The sequence below is a fragment of the Lynx canadensis genome, chromosome B1, assembly GCF_007474595.2.
Source record: "Lynx canadensis isolate LIC74 chromosome B1, mLynCan4.pri.v2, whole genome shotgun sequence".
NCBI classification, from domain to species: Eukaryota; Metazoa; Chordata; class Mammalia; order Carnivora; family Felidae; genus Lynx; species Lynx canadensis.
In genome coordinates this window covers 42,797,496-42,821,366 of record NC_044306.2, presented here as the reverse complement: position 1 = coordinate 42,821,366, position 23,871 = coordinate 42,797,496, and the positions used below count along the sequence as shown (strand labels likewise).

At 36.5% G+C, this 23,871-nt stretch overlaps 1 protein-coding gene across 1 annotated transcript in view; it reads right to left on the bottom strand.

Annotated features, from left to right (window-relative positions):
* The window catches only part of ADAM18 (ADAM metallopeptidase domain 18), a 103,950-nt gene that overhangs the window by 17,411 nt on the left and 62,668 nt on the right, over window positions 1–23,871 (bottom strand). Inside the window, exons 12-13 of the mRNA XM_032592868.1 lie at window positions 19,683–19,869; window positions 754–852 (exon numbers count right to left, since the gene is read on the bottom strand). Coding sequence (XP_032448759.1) covers window positions 754–852; window positions 19,683–19,869 — 286 coding nt within the window. The remainder of the gene's footprint in view (window positions 1–753; window positions 853–19,682; window positions 19,870–23,871) is intronic.

Genomic DNA, 23,871 nt, shown 5'->3' with positions numbered 1-23,871 from the left:
ATATTAGGAGAGATTTCATTGATGGAGAACCTGCAAATCTGAAATCTGGCAATCAAGATCTCTAATTAATCAGCTTTTATGATTGTTGTTGACGTCTAAAGGTGACACAAAAAAGGCAAGATGCTACAATGAAGCAATCCCCAAAAGACAAATCTTACTCAGTCTCCTTTCAGGTGTGACTATAAAGGAAAACTCAATGGGAAACTTCCCAAGGAAAGTCAAGGATTCAATCCACTTCAGGATCCAGGTGTATCTACAAAGCTAACTTCAATATTAGACATGCTACATGTTGCTGACTATTCTACATGGACTCTTTTTCTGCTATTCTCAAAATGAGATTTTTATTATTACTGTTGTCTGTTTATTCAAACACTGTACATGAACTGTGTTGGGTGGCTTATTTTTAATTTCATCATAAGTTCTTCAGTCATGAGGACCTACATTCAGGTATCACCTCAGATATGACCAAAAGGAGTCATTAGCATCCAAATAATTTGAAATTGGTATTGAATAATTGGATGGATCTTCAGCAGAGATTGAAACAATACAGTGAAGGCAAACATAAGAAGGAAGGTTGAAAAAAAAATCTAAGGATAGCTTCTGAATTCTGAAGTCAACTGTGTATGAATCAGGTACCTAAAGTTACACACAGTATTTGAAAGTTGTGTAAAAAAATAAAATTAAAAAAAAAGTGAATGCACAAGCACAGAAAAAAATCATGAAAGAATGTACCATAATATTTTGAAAGCTTACCAGACAAGTATTTTTATCACAGCATGGTCCAGTGCCACACTCTGCAGGTTCAATCAGAGTACAGTGTTCAGTATCACAGCATTTTTCAAATTTGCATGGCTAAAAGTAAATACAGTCAGGTTAAATAATAGGAATTTTCAATTAAAGAAATCATTTCATTGATTGTCAAAATATACTACAGCATATCTCTTAGTTAATTACAATCACAGTATGGTTTTTACTTCTGTACTTATTTTTAACACCACTTCTTTTAAAGTTAATATATTTCCAGTATAGGAAAAAGAATGAATTTTTTTATGGTTCCATGCTCAAGAAACTGAACTGTTAAAAATGTAATTCAATTTCTTTTTTTAATGTTTATTTATTTGAGGGAAGGAGGAGGGAGGGGAGAGAGAGAGAGAGAGAGAGAGAGAGAGAGAGAGAGAGAGAGAGAATCCCAAGTGAGCTCCATGCTCAATGCAGAGCCTAACCCAAGGCTTGATCTCACAACCATGAGACCATGACCTGAGCTGAAATCAAGCTGTATACTTAATAACTGAGCCACCTAAGCATCCCAAATGCAATTTCTGTCAATCTTATTTGTGTTCATAAATATAACACTGTAAATCTAAAAGTACTTTAAGACAGAGAGAGAGAGAGAGAGAGAGAGAGAGAGAGAGAGAGAGAGAGAATCTTAAGCAGGCTTCATGCTTAGTGTGAAGCCCAACATGGTGCTCAATCCCACAACCCTGAAATCATGACCTGAGTTGAAATCATGAGTTGGATGCTCAACCCACAGAGCCACCCAGGCACAGCTAACAGGTTACTGTACTAAAGGATATTTCAATGAAAATTTTGTTATTATTTTTTAGCTCTAAGATTTTATATTAAAGATTAATTCTAGAAATTATTGGGCTATAGAGTACAAAAATATTAAAGGCTGTTTATAACATACTCATTTTCTTCTTTGTATACACTTATCTTTTAAGTGCAAGAGTAATGCTTCACAAGACTGTTAGTAATACTTAAAAATTAGTAAAGTGATAGGCAAAAATACTAAGTGTTTACATCTGTTTCAGTTTTGTTATTTTTATTACTAGTGTGCTGAAAATTCTATATATATACATCTTCTGGTTTATTTTACATTTCTGCATGTATATTTATGTTAAGGTATTCTTGTCTTTATTTCCTTTATTTGTATGCACTTTTATGTTAATTATCTTAACCCTGACTACTGATTTATCTTTACTATGTTTTACAATTTGTCATTGACCTGATTTTGGTTTTGGCACTTTTGGGGTTATTCTGGGTATGATAATACGATATTGTGAAATGATAGACTCATGATATCTGATAACTATCATCTTTTTTTGTGTGCTTCTTGAATTTATAGATAAAACTTTCTTTCACCCTAACCCCAGTAAATATGGGAGGTTTTGTAAAATATTTGCATTACATGTATTATGTATTTATTTTTATGTTGAATGGTTTGAATAGTATATTGTGAAAGAAGCTATTAATGATGTATCTTTTTCTCAAAACAGAGGTTCAATTTATCAGTTGCTTTTATAGAATAATAATTTATTCCTGATCTTTTGTAATCCCTGGATTATCATATACTATCCTATATAAAATCATATATAATGTCAATGTCTTCAATTACACTAACTGCATATAACTAAAGTGTATTTAAAAATTTTATTATTATAGGGGTGCCTGGGTGGCTCAGTCATTTAAGCATCCAACTTTGGCTCAGATCATGATCTTGCACAAGTTTGAGCCCTGCAATGGGCTCTGTGCTGACAGCTCAGAGCCTGGAGCCTGCTTCAGATTCTATGTCTCCCTCTCTCTCTACCCCTCCCCCACTTGCCCTCTGTCTCTCTCTCTCTCTCTCTCTCTCAAAAATAAATTAAAAGAATAAAATTTTATTATTATACACATGTTTTAATATTGACAAAAGACATTTTTACATTTTCATATTTCATTAATAAAAAATGTATTATGCTTCATAATACAAATATTTTCATAAAAATTATCAAGATTATTTAGTAAAGACAGAAAATGGAACACATTAACTATTAATATTGCAGGGGAAAAAAACCCTAAAATCAATGACATGAAAAGGGAAAACCTCCAAAGGCTAGAATCAAAGAGAGTCTACAGTGAAGAATATGTTTTGAAAATACTCGATTTACAATTGAAAGCTACACTAAATTTGGGGCTTAGAAATGTTTTTTTCTTCCAAGATTTTATTTAAATTCGGGTTACTTAAGATATAATGCAGTTTTGGTTTCAGGAGATTTTTTAGTGATTCATCACTTACATATAACACCCAGTGCTCATCATGAAAACTTCCCTCTTTAATACCTATCACCCATTTATCACATTTCCCCACCGACCTCCCCTCCAGCAACCCTCAGTTTGTTCTCTACAGTTAAAAGTCTCTATGGCTTGCCTCCCTCTAAGTTTTTATCATGTTTTATTTTTCCTTACATTCCCATGTTCATCTGTTTTGTTTCTTAAATTCCACATATGAGTGCAACCATATGGTATTTGTCTTTCTCTGAATGGCTTATTTTGCTTAGCATAATACAGTGATTTTATCCACATCTTCAAAATGGCAAGATTATATTCTTCTTGATGGCTGAATAATATTACATTGTGTATATATACACCACATCTTCTTTATCCATTCATCAGTCCATGGACATTTGGGATCTTTCCATAATTTGGCTATTCTTGATAGTGCTGCTATAAACATAGGGATGCATTAGCCCCTTCAAGTCAGTACTTTTGTATCCTTTGGATAAATACCTAGTAGTGCAATTGCTGGATTTTAGGGTAGTTCTATTTTTAACTTTTGGAGAACCTCAAAACTGTTTTCCAGAGTGGCCGCACCAGTTTGCATTCCCACTAACACTGTAAGAGGGTTCCCCTTTCTCTGCATCATTACCAACATCTTTTGTTTTCCTGTGTTGTTTATTTTAGCCATTCTTATAGGTGTGAGGTAATATCTCATCATGGTTTTGATTTGTATTTCCCTGATGATGAGTGATGTTGATCATCTTTCCATGTGTCTGATAACCATCTTTATGCCTTCTTTGGAAAAATGTCTATTCATGCCTTCTGCCTATTTTTAACTGGATTATTTGGGTGTTAAGTTTGTATTTTGGGGTGTTGACTTTGATAATTTGTTTTTAGATTTTGGATACTAACCCTCTATCTGATATGTCATCTGCAAATATCTTCTCCCATTCCATATGGGGCCTTTTAGTTTTGTTGTTTCCTTTACTGTGCAGAAGCTTTTTATCTTGATGAAGTCACAATAGTTCAGGTTTGCTTTTGCTTCCCTTGCCCCTGGAGACATGTCTAGTAAGAAGTTGCTGCACCAAGGTCAAAGACATTGTTACTTGTGTTCTCCTCTAGGATTTAGTGGTTTTCTGTCTCACATTTAGGTGTTTCATCCATTTTGAATTTAGTTTTGTATATGGTGTAAAAAAGTGGTCCAATTTCATTTTTCTGCATGTCACCATACAGTTTTCCCAACACCATTTGTTGAAGAGACTGTCTTTTATCCATTGGATAGGCTTTCTTCCTTTGTTGAAGATTAATTGTCTATACATTTGTTGGTCCATTTCTAGGTTTCCTATTCTGTTCCATTGATCTTTGTGTCTGTTTCTTTGCCAGTACCATACTGTCATGATGACTACAGCTTTGTATTGTAGCTTGAAGTCCAAAATTGTGATGCCTCCAGTTTGGTTTTCTTTTTCAACATTACAATACAAATTTTAGAATTGTTTTTTTCTAGCTCTGTGAAAAATGCCGGTGGTATTTTGATAGGAATTGAATTGAATGTGTAGACTGCTTTGGGTATTAAATATATTTTAACAATATTTGTTCTTCCAATCCATGAGTATAGATTATTTTTTCATTTCTTTGTGTCTTCTTCAATTTCTTTCATGGAGCACTTAGTTCTTTTACAGTCAGAGTAACTATTGATAGATATGAATTTAGTGTCATTTATTACCTGTAAAGTTGCTGTTCATGTAGATTGTTCATTTCTATTTTTGGTGATTTTGGTATTTCTTTCTCTCCCAAAGGGTCCCATTTAATATTTCTTGTGGAGCTGGTTTAGTGTTCACGAACTCCTTTAGTTTTTGCTTGTCTTGAAAACTCTTTATCTCTCCTTCTATTTTGAATGAGAGCCTTGCTGAATAAAGTATTCTTGGCTGCAATATTTCCCATTAAGCATGTTGAATATGTCATGAAACTTTCTTCTGGCCTGCCAAGTTTCTGTGGACAGGTCTGCTGCTAACCTTATGTGTCTAACTTTGTAGTTTAAGGACCTTTTGTCCCTAACTGTTTACAGAATTCTCTATCTTTGTAAGTTTCACTAAGGTATGTCTTGGTGCTGACTTGATTTTGTTGATTTTGAGGGGAGTTTGCTGTGCCTCTTGGACTTGAATGCCTGTTCCTTCCCCAGATTAGGAAAGTTCTCAGTATAATTTGTTCAAATAAACCTCCTTCCCCCTTTTCCCACTCTTCTGGGTTGCTATGATATGGATATTATTGCACTTTATGGAATAGCTGAGTTCCCTAAGCCTATATGTGTGATGTTTTCTTCCCTTCCTCTTTTCAGCTTCATTATTTTCGATAATTTTATCTTCTATATAACCTATTCCTTCCTCTGCTTCTCCCCGTTGTGATTAACTCAAGTTGGTTTTGCATCCCACTTATAGCATTTTTATTGCAGCCTGACTAGTTTTTCAGCCTTTTATCTCTGAAGCAAGGATGTCTCTGGTGTCTTCTATGCTTTTTTCAAGACCAGCTAGTATTCTTAAGACTTTTGTTCTAAATTCTTGTCATATATATTGCTTGTATCTGTTTTGAGCAGATCCCTGGCTGTGATTTCTTCTTGATCTTTCTTTTGGGGAGTATTCCTCCATCTTGCCATTTTTGCCTAGGTTTCTGTCTTTTGAAAGTTATGAGAACTTGTTGTGTTTCCTGTTCCTGAGAGTAATGCTATATGAAGAGGTCATACACTGTCCATGGCCTGGAGCTTCAGGAAGTGTTTCTGGTGTATGCTGTGTGCAGTGTGTTGTGTTTTGGCTGGTCTTTCCCACAGGTCAGTCCTATGCAGAGTTCCTCCTTGCTTGCACTGGGGAGTGTTCGGACCTTTACCCAAGTGTGCTTTGATTTGTTTGGTAAAATAAGCCTAATTTTTTGTTTTAAGTTTTTTAACTTTATTCATTATTGAGAGACAGAGAAAGACAGAACATGAGCAGGGAAGGGGCAGAGAAAGGGAGACACAGAATCCAAGGCAGGCTCCAGGCTCAGAGCCATCAGCACAGAGCCCAACGAGGGGCTTGAACCCACGAACTGCAAGATCATGACCTGAGCTGAAGTCGGTTGCTCAACTGACTGAGCCACCCAGGTGCCCCAAAATAAAACTAATTTTAAAAAAGCCTGATTCCCCCTTCCAAAAAAGAAAAAAAAAGAGAGAGAGAGAGAAAAGGAAAAAGAGCCAAAAATAAAATGATAAAAAATAACTATAAACCTGATTCCAAAAAAAAAAAAAAAAAGAGAAAGAACGAAAGAAAGGAAGAAAAGGAAATGAAAATAAACGAATGAACCAAAAACTATAAGACTGATTGCAAAAGAAAACAAAGAAAAAGAAAAGAAGCAAGCTTAGTCATATTTCCACCAAAACTGAATCTGATGCTTTGGAGCACTCTATGATCAGTAAGTAGTCTTGCTGCATAAGGGGTCCCTGTGTTGTTCCTCTGGGGGAGAGGCCCTGCTTTGGGTCACAGTCAGATCTGCTTTAGTAAAGATTCCCCTGCAGGGTGCAGGGTGCAGGATGCAGGGTTTGGTACAAGAGGTTCCAGCCTATACTGGGGGCACTGTGTTGCTCACTGAAGTCCAACTGGAGAAGATGGTGTTGCCCTGCTTTCTTATCCCCAGACGGGAGCCCTCACAGAGAAGTGAACAATCCCCCTTCCTGTGTCCCAGGTTTCCATCAGATCCCTGCCCTCATACCTGGTGCCACAATTCTCCTGTGTTTTATCTCTGGCACACAGCTAGGATTCAAAACTCCAAATCTTAAAGGATCCGGAAGTGTGAACCCACTCCCCTCCTCCAGAGGAGAGCCTCACAGTGCTGCACTTGGCGCCTGTGCAGTTTCACCACCGCACAGGTACCTGGAATTTATGGTAAAGCACAGCAACAAGGTGCAACCAGTTTTCCTGCCTTCTGCATGCACCTCTGTCCCTTGCTGTTGAACGGCTGCTCAATGTACCCGCTATGTCTTTTGTCCTTGGAGATGCAATATACCCTCTTCCAAATGTACTCCAGGAAGGGGAACGTTCTCTCCCAGTGTGACCCAGGGGATCCCCACACAGTGCTGTCCACATTCCACTCCCAGGCCTCTGCCCTCTTCCCCAGGAGCACCACTGCCTGCCCATCTCCACTCTGGTGAATGGCAGGGATTTCTAAAACCTCAGAATTTGAGCTCCACTGTTTGCAAAAACTTAAGTCAGTTCCTCTTGACTTCCCGGTCAATGGTTTTGGAGGAGTGTTTTTCTTGCATGAACCCAACATGCTGCTCTCTCTCCTTTCTCCTTCACGGTCTTCTCTCTACAAAAAAGGCTCCCTCCCCTCTGTGGCACTGTGGCTTTTCTTTTCCCCAATTCATGTATCTGCCCCTTGTATTTGTCACGTCTCCCCCTCTAATTGTGCAAATTGTTCTCTTAATCCTCAGATTGATATCCTAGGTCTTCAAAATGATTTGGTATTGATCTAGCTATGTTCTAGGGTCCTCTTACTACTCCACCATCTTAACTCTTCCTGGGCTTACAAATAAATGTTCAATGAACTGTAGTTTAAAAATGGAATCCCATGGGGCGCCCAGGTGGCTCAGCTGGTTAAGCGTCCAACTTCAGCTCAGGTCATGATCTCACAGTTTGTGAGTTCGAGCCCCACATCAGACTCTGTGCTGACAGCTCAGAGCCTGGAGCCTGCTTCAGATTCTGTGTCTCCCTTTCTCTCTGCTCTTCCCTTGCTCATGCTCCGTCCCTCCCTCTCCTTCGAAAATAAACATTAAAAAAAAACACTTTTTAAAAATGGAATCCCATTATGGGACTGAATGTGAGACCTTTTTAAAATAGGTAACTGTGGTTTGCAATTGATAATTTAGAGAAATCAAAAGGACTTTTTTAACTCCTAGTTTTCCCAACTTTTATCAAATGTCTCTTCAGTACTTAATATCATAATTTTTTATCTCTTTATTAATTTTGATATATGTTGAAAAGTATTGAAATGCTTCTCTATTTCTGGAATAAACTCCAAAAGTATACTTTTTCATACGTTCACTGGGATTATTTGACAATTTTGATTTAAACATTTTGCAGTAATTTTCCAAAATATGAATCAGTCATTCAAAGTAATGCTAAGCTGGTTATTGGAGGAATCAACAACTTCCATGGATTTAATTCTATGTCTATGTGCCTGTGAAGGGCACTGGAAATAGGGATTTTTAAAATGTACACAATTAATAACATTCAGAAATATGAGATATTTACGCTTTAATTTAGAGACATCTAAATAAATGGAATATACCAGGTTCATGGTTTGAAAATCACATCATGAATATGGCTGTTCCCCACAAATTCATGTATAGATTCAAAAAACTCCAATCAAAATTTCTGCAATGTTTTTTTATTTTTTAGGGGGTGTGGTAAAAATGGAAAATTTGATTCCAAATTTCACATAGAAATACAAAAACCTAAAATCACCAAATCCATATTCAGAAAAAAGTATAAAATATGAAGACACAATTTACCTGATTTTGTGAATTAGGGTAAGAATAGCTGGTATTAGTTTAAGGGGAGATATATGGATCGATGGAACACAAAGTAGGTGATGAACTGTTTTTCAATAAAGGTACCATGGTAATTACATGGGAAGAGAAGATCGTTTCCCAATAAATGGGGTTAGAGCAATTAGATATATACAGAGAGAGAAAAATATGCCCTAATACTTAACTTACAAAAATTACTCAAAATGGATCATAGGCATATACATAAAAGCTAAAATCAGTAAACTTCTACAACACTTATGAGAAAGCATCACAACTTTGGGTCGGATAGGACACAAAATACAGAGCCAAGCCACATACTGGGGAGATAATCTGGCAAAATATTTGCATGCAGTTTATATTAAGAATTTTTATACATGATAAAAAAACAAACATTAAAATATGTAAAATATGTGAACATTCAAAAGAGAGACATTTGAATGTCTCATAATCATATAAGACACAGTCCAATACAAAGTAGTCATCAGGAAGATAAAATTAAAACTGCAATGAAATACCAGCACACCTCGAAATGACTAAAATATAAGAGACTGGAAGTAACAAAAGTTGGTAAGAATAAGGAACAACTGCCACTCTCATACATAGATGGTTGGAATGTAAAATACTGTAAGAACTTTAAAATGCAGTTTGATGCCTTTTTACACATTTAATAGTATAATTAACATGTGACCCAATAATTCTATTCTTAGAAATTTACCCAAGATATGTGAAAACTTATGTCTAAAAAAGACATGGATATTCTTTAGAAGCATTTTTCAGAATACTCAAAAACAAAAACAACCTAAAAGGTCGTTAATAATTGCACGAATCGGGGTGCCTGGGTGGCTCAATCAGTTGAAAGTCTGACTCTTGGTTTTGGCTCGGGTCACAATCTCACAGTTTGTGCATTTAAGCCCCACTTTGGACTCTGCACTGACAATGCAGAGCCTGCTTGAGATCTTTCTCCCTCTCTCGTTGCCCCTCCCCCCACTCAAAATAAATAAAAAAAAATTGCATGAATCCACAAACTATGTCATATTCATACAAAGAAATACTACTCCACAGTAAATACCAATGAACTACAGATACATTTAATCATGCAGTTGAATATCAAAATTATAGGCAAAAAATCTAGAATTAAAAAGGATCCATACTCTATTATTTCACTTATGTGAAGTTCAGTAGTGGGCAAAAATAACGTGAGATAATTAGAAGTTTCAGATACTAATGGGATTGACTTAGATTCCTCCAAGTCAGTGGAGTTATGAGAGAACTGTCTGTGGTAATGTCAATGTCCTAATACTTCTTTTATCCACATCTAATTAAATATAACATAAGTAGAATTAAAAAACAAAACTCGGTAAACCAGAAGGAAAACAATATAAACAAATATAATGAGGACTACCTAGACACATCCTAAGTCCTTGTGCTGAAATGAAAGACAAAGTCACAATGCTTTTATGAATACAAAGACAGATGGGTTCTAAGGATCATCTGTCCAGGTTTGGAGCTGACTTGGTTGCTGAAGTCTTCATTGATAATGGGTACAAATGGTCTTTGACCACCATTGTTGAGATTCCTGATGAGTTCCATCAGTGGAGGTTGGTGGTCTTGTAATACCAAGGAAAGATTATTGTGGTTGTATTCACTCACCTACACTATATCAAGAAAATAAAACTACTTCTCTTCTGTTGGTGGCCATTACTATAGACAGAAAAATCCCTGGTGAGCAAGAACGGTTAGTCACTCTATAATTTACTGAGATATATTCTTACAATGTATTAGAGGGAAGAAATTAGAGATATATTTAGTCAAAAGCCTAATGAAATCCTAAAAACTAGGATCATTTGACTAACTCTTTAGGGATCAGTGCAGGTTTTTCCAGATTTGAAGGCTAGGAAGTCATTTGGTCACTTAAGAATCAACTTCATGCTCTAAGCACCACTAGTCAATGACCACTCTAGTTAATGGTATGAAGATGGAGGGATACAGTGTAAAGACTTATTGTAGCTTACTGCAGTAGGTCCTGTTAAAAGATAAAATTGAGGCACATTAAAATTTTTAAGATAAATTCTTAGCAAAACTCCATTCAAACTGGGCAGCATTCAATCTAGCAAAAGAAAGATTTGAGGAGATTCCATTTGTATACAGAATGAAAGACTTTTATAGGCAGAAGGGAGTGGGAACAAGGTAATTATACTGGCAGAAAAGCATGTTTATTATTACAAAATTCCGTTCCTTTAGGGGATAGCAGGGGTCTATCAGGCAAATAACTTGTGCTGATAAGGTGATTCCTGATAGACTGATTGAGGACTCTATTTCTGTGAGAGCAAAGACAAAACTGTAATGAAGTCTTGGTGTGGTAGCATGGGGATTAGCCAAAGTGACTCCACTTTGGGTCTGTTGTCATGTTTTTAATAGTCTGTATAGCTATAATAAAACAGTGGCCTACCCAAGATAAATTCCTATTTAGATGTCCTTGAAACCCAGTGGGGCAAGCCACCACTTCCTTTTGCTTCACTGTGACTCCAGCCTAGGTTTCCAATAAAGATTAAGAGTGCCCAGATGATGAAATAGGCAAGCAAATCAAATAATCAGTTCAGAGACAACTGAATTGCCTCTTCTGTCCCAGGAATAATCTCTAAAAAACTATTCAGTAACTGGGATATAAAGTACCCCAAGTAAACACTATGGCAAAAGATAGACAAAATTCCCTGCAAGCCAAGGGCAAAAAAATAAGACAACCAATAGTTCATGGCCATGTAGATCTGGATGTTAGGCCATAGAAAGTCTAATGAGGAATTTGATGGTCTGTTGTTGGGAGAGACACAGAGACAGCACAAGGGGCAGAGAGAGAGAGGGAGAGAGAATCTAAAGCAGGCTCCATGCTGTCAGTGCACAGCCTGATGTGGGGCTCAGTCTCATGAACCATGATAAAATGACCTGAGTCAAAATCAAGAGTTGGATGATTAGCTGACTGAGCCTCTCAGGCACCCCCAAAATGTATTCTTAAAGGAGAAATTTGAAAAGGTAAGTGCACAACCAAGAGTTAGTTCCCAGTGGAACACACACTCAAGACAGGCAGTAGAGGCTTTAAATACGGTAATTTCCTTGAAGGGGACAGATGGAGAGGAAGTCCAAACTGACTATAAAAGAACCGTAACACGTAATTAAACGTCGTATTTTTCTTTTATTACCTCTGTGTCTATCCCCAACACACGAGGCTACTGAGACAAGAAGGTAGCAAATAAGAGTCAAGGAGTGGTAGACACTAACACGGTCCCCTTTTTACTGCCATATTTCTTCACAGAATCAAGGTGATAATGAATAAAAATGATCATTGCCACGAGGTCAAAACTCCCAAGGTGATCCTGCTATGGTTCATGTACCAGTGGATGCGAGATGTTCTAAGATGGCAAAGATATATAAGAAATAAACTGCTGAACTACCTAAAGATGAATGTAGCCAAATGGTTTGGTTTGCTATGGTAAGGATGGGAAAAGGGTAAAGTGGTGCTGCAGACACAAGTCATACTGATCACTTGGCCATGGAATAAGAGAACAACCCCAACAGGTAGAGAAGAAACATCTTAGTCTCAGAGGTCAAGGGTGGGAGGAGAGTCAATTAAACTCTTGGCTCTCACTCACAAGACACATGACCTGGCCTTGCCAATTCAGAATGCTTGGATGATCTTGTCCCAGACTATCACCAATTCCTTTAACCTAAAGGTTGGATACCCATTCTATTAGGAAACCATAAGCTGAGACTTGTTAACTGTAGAGGTAGACAGCTTCTGCCCAGATAAACTTTTGAGCACTGATATTGTTCCTCTTAGCCAGCTACATTTTATTAACTCTGGAGATCTGCATTTACTACCTAAGGGAAAACAAAACTTTCTTGTGTACTCTCCTCAGGCCCATAGGTACTACTCTGATTGCTAGATCTATCAATTCACTGACCTTCTTGAAGGTCAAGAGTTCTTGAAGGTCAAGACCTTCTTGAAGGTCAATTCACTGACCTTCTTGAAAACCATTAGCTGTTTTTTTTAGCAGTTTGTTCTTGTTAGTTTCTTTTTTAAAGATTTTATTTTTAAGTAATCTCTATACCCAACGTGGGGCTTGAACTCACAACCCTGTAATCAAGAGTCACATTCCACCAACTGAGCCAGCCAGGTGCCCTCTATTAGCTATTTCTTTAAATACTTCAGATATTCTAAGATTACCTCCTACATGTCCCTTCTGGCATTTATGTTTCTCTTACATTAATAATCCTGCCTTTCAGTTTCCTAAGAACTGGACCCCAACCTCACATTAGCAAAATGCTGCTGAGATTGCTACAAATGTCTTGGCAACAATGATTTCTCCCAAAATAGGCCAATGTATTAGATCTAGGCTTGCTAGTATAGCCAAATTATTTTTCTCTTCAGAAAACTGCAGACTGCTTGGCAGCAAATGGTTAAACATATTCAAAGGTTTGCCTATCAAAAGAAATACATAATTGGTTTACTTTTGTACTCATTTCCTATTTCTCCTATCAAAAAATTTACCATGCTTAATGGCTTAAATAATACATGCATTATTTTATAGTTCTGGAAGTCGAAAGTCCAAAAGGTGTCTTACCTGGACTAAAATTGAAATGTTGAAAGCTGTGCATTCCTTGGGAACTCTTGAGAAAATCCATTTCCCTACCTTTTACAGCTTCTAGAGGCCACCTGCATTCTTTGGTTAATGGAATCTTCATCTTCAAAATCACAGTACATCTCCAAATATCATTTTTACGTGTCCTCTGACTCTGACCTGCCCCCTGTCATTATTACATTGGACCTGCTCAGATAATATAGCATACCTAACACTCTCAAAGTCCCTAACTTGATCATATCTTCAAAGACACTTTTACCATGTAAGGCAAAATTACAGGTGCATTGCATATATAAACAAACTGCCGAAAAAATTCCAAATATATTTTGAGGAATACACGTGAACATTTCCATGTGTCTGCTCTATATGTTACAAAATGCAGTTGCTACAACTATTCTTTCTGGCTTATCCATAAAAGTAACATACCATCATTGCCATAGATCCTAATCATCACGGAGGTGACCCCTATTCAATATGGCAGGATACTAAGGGCAGAAACACCAGCAGAAAAGAATCACTGGGGAAATGATGGATTATGGTTATCAAGGGTGGCACTAGGGTAGAGCAGGCAAGCCACCTAGGACTACAAATTTTTAGAAGGCACACACTCTAAGGCCATGCAATTGCTGACTCCACATGTTTCGTGGAAGTGATGGTTCCAACTGGCTACCTTAGGAAACATTCTTCCCTAAGGAGGGGATTAGACCATGGAGAGGAGAGGTGGAAAGCTGGCAGCTTGAGCCTCCAAAGAGGACAGAGAAGTTTATCAGCAGGGTCTGAAAGCCGCTAACTCCCAAAACAAAGGGAGCATTCCAAATCTAAAGGTGCTAACCTGTGAAAAAGAGACAGGAGCAATTCAGGGATTTCTGGTTTCAGCTGTGACATGTAGAGTCTGGAAGTATCACTCCCACCTTAACTAAAGAAAAAAAAAAAAGCAGAACAAAGGCAATTGAATAGGGAATGATCTTTTGTAAATGTTGCTGGAGTAACTAAATGTGGATATGCAAAAAAAAAAAAAAAAGAATTTAGACATATAGACTTTTATCTTTTCTGCAAAAATCAACTCAAAATGGATCAGAGAAAAAAAAGTTAAGGAGAAGGGAAAGAGGATTGCATAAGTGAAGCACAGGGGAGTTTTTACGGTGGTGAAACTATTCTGTGTGATGCTATAATAGCGAATACAGGTCATTATAAATTTTATCAAAATCCTCAGAATTGTCTAACACAAAAAGTGAACCTTAATGTAGACTATTGAATTTAGTTAATTATAATGTATAAATACTGGCTGATCCACTATAAGAAATGTACAACAATAAGATGCTTATAATAGAAAAACTGTATGCTGGAATTGGGGTAGAGGGTGGGGTGGGTATATAGAACTCACTGTAGTATCTGTTGGATTTTGTTGTAAATCTATTACTATATTTTAAAAAATCATAACTTATTTTTTAAATAGATTGAAACTGTGCACAGGTAAAACATACATTCTGCAAATATATGTTTGTGTTTATTAAAGACTGGAACTAACCTGGCTATTGGTTTTTTTATGCCTTTTATGTATTTTTGTTCTTGCATTAGTTTTTATCACTTGATAAATTTTTTCTTGGTTCTCAGATATGACACACATTCATAGTTTCTGTAATGATTGGATCAACTAAGAACGACCTATACTCCTAAAGTATTTCAAAGTTGTAAAATGTTGCATACAAGGGAAAAATAAAGAAGTACTGTCTGGGACTGGGGGAAGTCATGGATAATTAGAAGCTTGCATTATACTACTAAGATAAACAAGAAGTAAACACCATTGTTCCCAGAGTGAACAACAAATTAACCATAATTAAAATATTTTTCCATGAATGACCTTTGGCATATAGTAATGGGTATAACTAATACTTTTTATACTATTGTGGGACCAAATTCATTTTAATTTCATCACACAATGCTTAGAGATCACAGCTTTACTGCTCTGGGTTCCCACAGTGATGGGCCTTCTCTGGATTATATTAATTCTTGTAAAATGTGAAATACTATCAAGTATGTAGACATTCTGCCACAATCATAACATTTTTATGTGGCCTGCACTGAAAAACTATTTTGTGTGTGTGCTCCATGATATTTAATATTTAAACATATATGACTACAGATAGACTTTATAATCCAAATAATATTCTTTTTTTAAATTTTTTAACATTTATTTATTTTTAAGAGATAGAGCACAAGAGGGAGAGGGGTAGAAAGAGAGAGGGAAACACAGAAACTGAGGCAGGCTCCAGGCTCTGAGCTGTCAGCACAGAGCCTGACGTGGGGCTCGAGCCCACGAACTGTGAGATCATGACCTGAGCTGAAGTAGGACCCTTAACCGACTGAGCCACCCAGGCGCCCCCCAAATAATATTCTTGATATGCTAGTATATAAGTCACCAAAAAAAGCAGCTAAGTTTCGTTGGGGTAGGTGGAGTTCAGCAACAAGATCACTGAAGGCAATCCAGGATAATGGGGGGTAGAGGAGAAGAGCCCTTGAGCACTATGTCTGATTAGGACCCCATGCAATTGCAGGCATCTCAGACCAGTACACAGCTGATTTCATCCACTGGCCCTGAATTTCCTTTGATATTCATTGGCACATTGGAACCAAAGAATTTATCCCATAGTTATGTAAAGAAAATGTATGATTCTGATATTCCCATTAAAAGTTCTTTAATGAAATAATACAATGTAACAACAATACAATCTGATTGGGTGGGAAAATCCCCAAAAGTTCCACTATAAACAGACTGGCCCCTGACACTGGTAAACTCCACAAACAGGAGGTTGTTCACCCATAAGAAACAGATAGCACCAGCCCACCTCCTGCTTCACCTGAACCACTTGATCACGGGCGTCTTGCCAACAAGACTCATCTCATGCCCAGAAATTGTAGTTTACTGGAGAAACAGTGTACCTCTGAGCCTTCTACCACATTGATGATAAATTGCTGATAGTTTACAGAAGTGAATGCTGATGAAATAACCAAAAACTGTATGAAAGATATGCACAGACCACTCAGGAATAAAACCCAAAGTCAGATACATTCAAAGAAATATACATATAAATAGCTCAGGACATAGCACATTCACCTACTGATGCATAGCCTAGAACAATGCAGGCACATGTGCAGCAGAAGACATGTGCCAGGAAAGACACAACTGCATGAATCTTAATAGTAAAAAATTGAAATAAACTTACATTTTCATTGACATAGAACAAACTATAATATCAATAAAATACTAAAAGCAATGAAAACAATTGGACTAAGCTACATTCAAAAACAGATGACCTTTGCAAGTGTAATATTGAGTAAAAGGCCAAGTGACAAAATGATATAAGCCATATGGTTGCTATGTAAAGGTAGAAAACAGTCAACCAAAGTATATTGTGTAAGGATGCAAAAATAGAAGTAAAACTGTGTTGAAGAGTAGTAAAGCAGTGAAATTGTAAATGATGATTGTAAATGATGATTGTAAATCTGATTGGGAAGAGACATACAAAGAACTCCTTTGGCAGAGGTAAGATTTGTTTTGAACTGAATGCAAATTATTCAGGTGTGTGTTAAGTATCTGTTTGTTACACCCTTCATTCATATTTCATGTGTATTGTATATCACAATGAAATGGTGAGTATGACATAATTTTTTTTGATAAACAAAAGTGGGAAGTGAATTGTCCTATCAAGAGAACAGTCCTAAAGTATATTTTAAGGAATAGGATATAATTCAAAAGGACATTATTTCAGAAACAAACTTTCACATGCAAAAAAACCCTTAATAAATAAAAGGACTGGTAGGGGAAATAAAGCAACTGTTTTCTGAATACAATCTCTGGAATAATAAAGATGACAAATTAAATATTTTGTAAAAATGTCATGTAAGTTATTGGGTTGTTGTGAGAAGTGAAATGATTCATTTTCAGAAATACCAAATAAAAGCTGTGCTGACTAGTTAACAGTAGGTTTAACCTATTAGAAATATATATGAACCCCCTCCCCTCTCCCGACACACACACACACACACACACACACACACACACACACACACCATAATGGAGTCCCAAAACTTCAGACACCTCACTTCCTTGTTCTTCCATTCTCTATTTCGCTGGCTTATTTCTTTTCAGACTTTGCAATGAGCATGCACCAAAGAACAAAGGAGAGATGGAAAGTCTCTACCACCTCAGAGAATGTACATTTGTTCCAATCAGACTACTTTTTGCCTTACGTGGGCATAGGGACATCCAGGTAAGGCTGTAATCTCTGTAGTACTCAGCCAATGAGGAGCCAGGGGAGGGACATGCATGCTAGCAGATAAATTGTCTGCTGTAACTGCTCTGAGTGTGCCTGTCCATCAGACACCCGCTCTTGCAAGAACATTGATTAAAGCCTCGCCTCACTGTGCTCCGAGTTTCCAGTGTCCCTCTTTTGACTGGGTCAGTGAGCTTTTTCTAACAGTTGTAAATCCTGTTATTTTGGGGTAATGTGGTCTAGATATGGTTAAACATTACATATATATGGTTAAAAATGCAAATATAATCACTGAAGGGAAATTGAAAATACATATCCACTGAATCACTAAAAAATAGTGGAAGAAAGAAAAACAAAACACATAGACCAAAAGAAATAAAAAAAATTCAACTGAAAAACAAATGTGGCAAAGTGAACACAGAAAACATAAACATTTTGAGCCAAGTAAAGTTATAAATAATATGTAAGAAGTAATAATAGCTACATGTAGTGAGGTATCCTGGAGGAGATTCTGGGACAGAAAGATGCCATTAGGTAAAAACAAAGGAAATATGAACAAATTATGGACTTTAGTTAATTAAAAGAATACTCAAAAAGTAATAATCATGTTTAAGGGGATAATCTTATAAATCAAAGACAGAGTGAATATTAAATTAAAACCAAACATAGATATTGAACTTAATAGTACAGAAAAACTAAATGTAAATAGAAAATTATCAGGGAAATACCAATTAAAGAAAGTTATTATGTGTACAGATACAGATGTATGCCAGACCAGATAGACTTTAAAACCAAAAGAAACATGAGAGATAAACAGATTCAGTATTTATTTAAAGGTAAAATGTTAAATTTCTAGGAAGATATAAAAATTGTAAATATGTTTGCACCATATAAAAAGCTACAAAATATATAAAGCATGAATTAAGTAAATTATAGTGAGAATTAGGCAAATCCAACTCTACAGTTGAAGGTACCAACATTATTTCTTAAGTACTGAGAATTCAGGCAAACAAAACCAATAAAAATGCAGATGTGAGTCATTCACTTAAAAATTATAATGCAATCAAGTATACAGAATTTTGTTCCAGTTAGTTTACATCTTCTCAACCAAATGTGAAATATTCAAAATTATCTCCATTTATAAGTATATGAAAGCAGTCACAACAAAATTCAATGATTACTTATCTTACCAAGCACAACTAAAAAAAAATAGCAAAAAGCTAAATAGAACAACACATCAAGACGTTATTAATTAAATTCTGTGAAGTCAAAAGTTAAAATAAATGAAGATCTCACAAATGCAGGAACAGCAATTAGGAGATGAGGAGGTAAACAACAACACACATTTAATAACTTAGTGAACCAATGCAGTCACTTTGGAGGAATTCAGGAGATGTGATTGAGGTGATAATTATAGAACTGATGTTAACATTGTTTGTGATACAGAAAGGTAGATATTACCATTAATGGTTACACAATGAAGAAACTCTACCTCCTCTGTTTTTTTTTTAAATTTTTAATGTTTATTTATTTTTGAGAGAGAGACAGAGCGTGAGCAGGGGAGGCGAAGAGAGAGACAGAGACACAGAATCCAAAGCAGGCTCTAGGCTCTAGCTGTCAGCACAGAGTCCAATGCCGGGGTTGAAACCACCAACTGTGCGAATTTCATGACCTGAGCCAAATGGCAGTTTAACCAATTTAGCCATCCAGGCACCCTGAAAATCTACCTCTTTAATCCATGCTACACTTACCTGCTACTTAAACTCTTCAAATGCTTTAAATTCAAGATGAGTCAGTTATCACATGCCCCATATCTCCCTTAGATATCTGATAAATGGTGGAGCTTTTGAGAAAAAAAAAATCTTTCTTTTTTATATCACATCTATAAGTCTACAAAAGAAACACAAACAAAAATCTTTATTTTAAAAAAATTAATGTTTATTTATTTTTGAGAGAGAGACAGACAGACAGCACGATCAGGGGAGGGGAAGAGGGAGACAGCAAGATACAGAATCCGAAGCAGGCTCCAGGCTCGAAGAGCTGCCAGCATTGAGCCCAACATGGCCCGAAGCCACGAACCACAAAACCATGACCCAGAGCCACAGTTAGGCGCATAACCGACTGAGCCACCGAGGCTCCCTCAAAGAAAAATCTTTAGATAAGCAATTCATGTTTGTCACTAACCTGTGAACGACCACAATCACATTCCTCAGGCGGTTCCAAAATACCATTGCCACAGAGTGTATTTTTATCTTGGTAAGACACTTCTGAAACTATTTGATTCTGAAGACATTCAAATTCAGGCTGTGAAACCATACGGTTAAATTCATTCATGCTGCAACTGCTAAAAAACTTCACACCATGGGAACGTCTAAAAATAAATTATATTCTTCAGACAAATGGAATAAAGTCAGTTTTAAAGAAACCCTCTTCAACAGAGTACTATGAATTCTACATTTCACTTACTGGAGAGCCAAGGAGGGGAAAATACCATTTTTCTTAAGTTTTTATTTAAATACCAGTTACTTAACATGCAGTGTCATATTGGTTTCATGTGCTTTTATTTTTTTTTTTAATTTTTTTTTCAATGTTTTTATTTATTTTTGGGACAGAGAGAGACAGAGCATGAACGGGGGAGGGGCAGAGAGAGAAGGAGACACAGAATCGGAAACAGGCTCCAGGCTCCGAGCCATCAGCCCAGAGCCCGACGTGGGGCTCAAACTCACGGACCGCGAGATCGTGACCTGGCTGAAGTCGGACGCTTAACCGACTGCGCCACCCAGGCGCCCCATGTGCTTTTATTTTTAATACAAACCGTAAATAAAAGCAGTGAGTCCATTTTTATTATAATTCCATATAATAGACATCTACCACATAAAGGAAGTTAAAATGACATGAGTTCAAATATATTAAAACACTTTATAGTGCTTCACACACAAAAAGATCTCTTTAAGAATATCTTATTTTTACTTTTATTGTCAACATAAGTCATAATTACTTATAAAAATGAAATGTACTAGGAAATTTATATAAACTGAAGGAATAAAAAGTGGTTGATTATGCTAATGAAAAATCAAGGTTATTTATTCTTTGATATCAAAATCAATCAATTAAAATATATCAACATTAAGTATATAAAATCTACAAGCCCTAGATTCTTTTTTATTTTATATTTGTACATTTCTAAGTGTACTACTTAATGGACTTTTCTTTAATTTTGTAAAAATCTAAATCTTAGATAAATAATACAGTACAGTTCAAAGAATAAATTTTGTTTCCTGAAAACAGTTAAGAATAATTGCCAAAAACAATGTTAATAACTCTAAGTATTTTAATGTATAATTCTTGCATAGAAATGAATTCTCCTTAACCAGACCCTTCAAAATCAGGAAATAGTGGTACATTACTATTACATAATCCTCAGATTCCATTCAAATTTCTCCTTCTTCACAATATTAGCACTTTATAGCAAAAGGATCCAGTTCAGAATCAACCATTGCATTTACTTCTCCGTATCTACATTTGTTATCCACATTTGTTGTTGAAAAATGCTTTAAACGAAATGCAAAACAAAATGGAAAGGACGACGGCTCGGATTGAAGAGGCAGAGGAGAGAATAGGTGAACTAGAAGATAAAGTTATGGAAAAAGAGGAAGCTGAGAAAAAGAGAGATAAAAAAATCCAGGAGTATGAGGGGAAAATTAGAGAACTAAGTGATACACTAAAAAGAAATAATATACGCATAATTGGTATCCCAGAGGAGGAAGAGAGACGGAAAGGTGCTGAAGGGGTACTTGAAGAAATAATAGCTGAGAACTTCCCTGAACTGGGGAAGGAAAAAGGCATTGAAATCCAAGAGGCACAGAGAACTCCCTTCAGACGTAACTTGAATCGATCTTCTGCATGACATATTGTAGTGAAACTGGCAAAATATAAGGATAAAGAGAAAATTCTGAAGCAGCAAGGGATAAACGTGCCCTATCATATAAAGGGAGACCTGTAAGACTCGTGACTGATCTCTCTTTTGAAACTTGGCAGGCCAGAAAGGATTGGCACGAGATCTTCAATGTGCTGGACAGAAAAAATATGCAGTCGAGAATCCTTTATCCAGCAAGTCTGTCGTTTAGAATAGAAGGAGAGATAAAGGTCTTCCCAAACAAACAAAAACTGAAGGAATTTGTCACCACTAAACCAGCCCTACAAGAGATCCTAAGGGGGATCCTGTGAGACAAAGTACCAGAGACATCACTACAAGCATAAATCATACAGACATCACAATGACTCTAAACCCGTATCTTTCTATAATAACACTGAATGTAAATGGATTAAATGCACCAACCAAAAGACATAGGGTATCAGAATGGATAAAAAAAACAAGACCCATCTATTTGCTGTCTACAAGACACTCATTTTAGATCTGAGGACACCTTTAGATTGAGAGTAAGGGGATGGAGAACTATTTATCATGCTACTGGAAGCCAAAAGAGAGCTGGAGTAGCCATACTTATATCAGACAAACTAGACTTTAAATTAAAGGCTGTAACAAGAGATGAAGAAGGGCATTATATAATAATTACAGGGTCTATCCACCAGGAAGAGCTAACAATTATAAATGTCTATGCGCCGAATACCGGAGCCCCCAAATATATAAAACAATTACTCATAAACATAAGCAACCTTATTGATAAGACTGTGGTAATTGCAGGGGGCTTTAACACTCCACTTACAGAAATGCATAGATCATCTAGACACATGGTCAATAAAGAAACAAGGGCCCTGAATGAGACATTGGATCAGATGGACTTGACAGATATATTTAGAACTCTGCATCCCAAAGCAACAGAATATACTTTCTTCTCGAGTGCACATGGAACATTCTCCAAGATAGATCATATACTGGGTCACAAAACAGCCCTTCATAAGTTTACAAGAATTGAAATTATACCATGCATACTTTCAGACCACAATGCTATAAAGCTTGAAATCAACCACAGGAAAAAGTCTGGAAAACCTCCAAAACATGGAGGTTAAAGAACACCCTACTAAAGAATGAGTGGGTCAACCAGGCACTTAGAGAAGAAATTAAAAAATATATGGAAACAAACGAAAACGAAAATACAACAATCCAAACCCTTTGGGATGCAGCGAAGGCAGTCCTGAGAGGAAAATACATCGCAATCCAGGCCTATCTCCACAAACAAGAAAAATCCCAAATACAAAATCTAACAGCACACCTAAAGGAAATAGAAGCAGAACAGCAAAGACACCCCAAACCCAGCAGAAGAAGAGAAATAATAAAGATCAGAGCAGATATAAACAATATAGAATCTAAAAAAACGGTAGAGCAGATCAACGAAACCAAGAGTTGGTTTTTTTGAAAAAATAAACAAAATTGACAAACTTCTAGCCAGGCTTCTCAAAAAGAAAAGGGAGATGACCCAAATAGATAAAATCATGAATGAAAATGGAATTATTACAACCAATCCCTCAGAGATACAAACAATTATCAGGGAATACTATGAAAAATTATATGCCAACAAATTGGACAACCTGGAAGAAATGGACAAATTCCTAAACACCCACACTCTTCCAAAACTCAATCAGGAGGAAATAGAAAGCTTGAACAGACCCATAACAGTGAAGAAATTGAATCAGTTATCAAAAATCTCCCAACAAATAAGAGTCCAGGACCAGATGGCTTTCCAGGGGAGTTCTACCAGACATTTAAAGCAGAGATAATACCTATCCTTCTCAAGCTATTCCAAGAAATAGAAAGGGAAGGAAAACTTCCAGACTCATTCTATGAAGCCAGTATTACTTTGATTCCTAAACCAGACAGAGACCCAGTAAAAAAAGAGAACTATAGGCCAATATCCCTGATGAATATGGATGCAAAAATTCTCAATAAGACACTAGCAAATCGAATTCAACAGCATATAAAAAGAATTATTCACCATGATCAAGTGGGATTCCTGGGATGCAGGGCTGGTTCAACATTCGCAAATCAATCAACGTGATACATCACATTAATAAAAGAAAAGATAAGAACCATATGATCCTGTCAATCGATGCAGAAAAGGCCTTTGACAAAATCCAGCAGGCTTTCTTAATAAAAACCCTTGAGAAAGTTGGGATAGAAGGAACATACTTAAAGATCATAAAAGCCATTTATGAAAAGCCCACAGCTAACATCATCCTCAATGGGGAAAAACTGAGAGCTTTATCCCTGAGATCAGGAACACGACAGGGATGCCCACTCTCACCGCTGTTGTTTCACATAGTGTTGGAAGTTCTAGCATCAGCAATCAGACAACAAAAGGAAATCAAAGGCATCCAAATTGGCAAAGATGAAGTCAAGCTTTCGCTTTTTGCA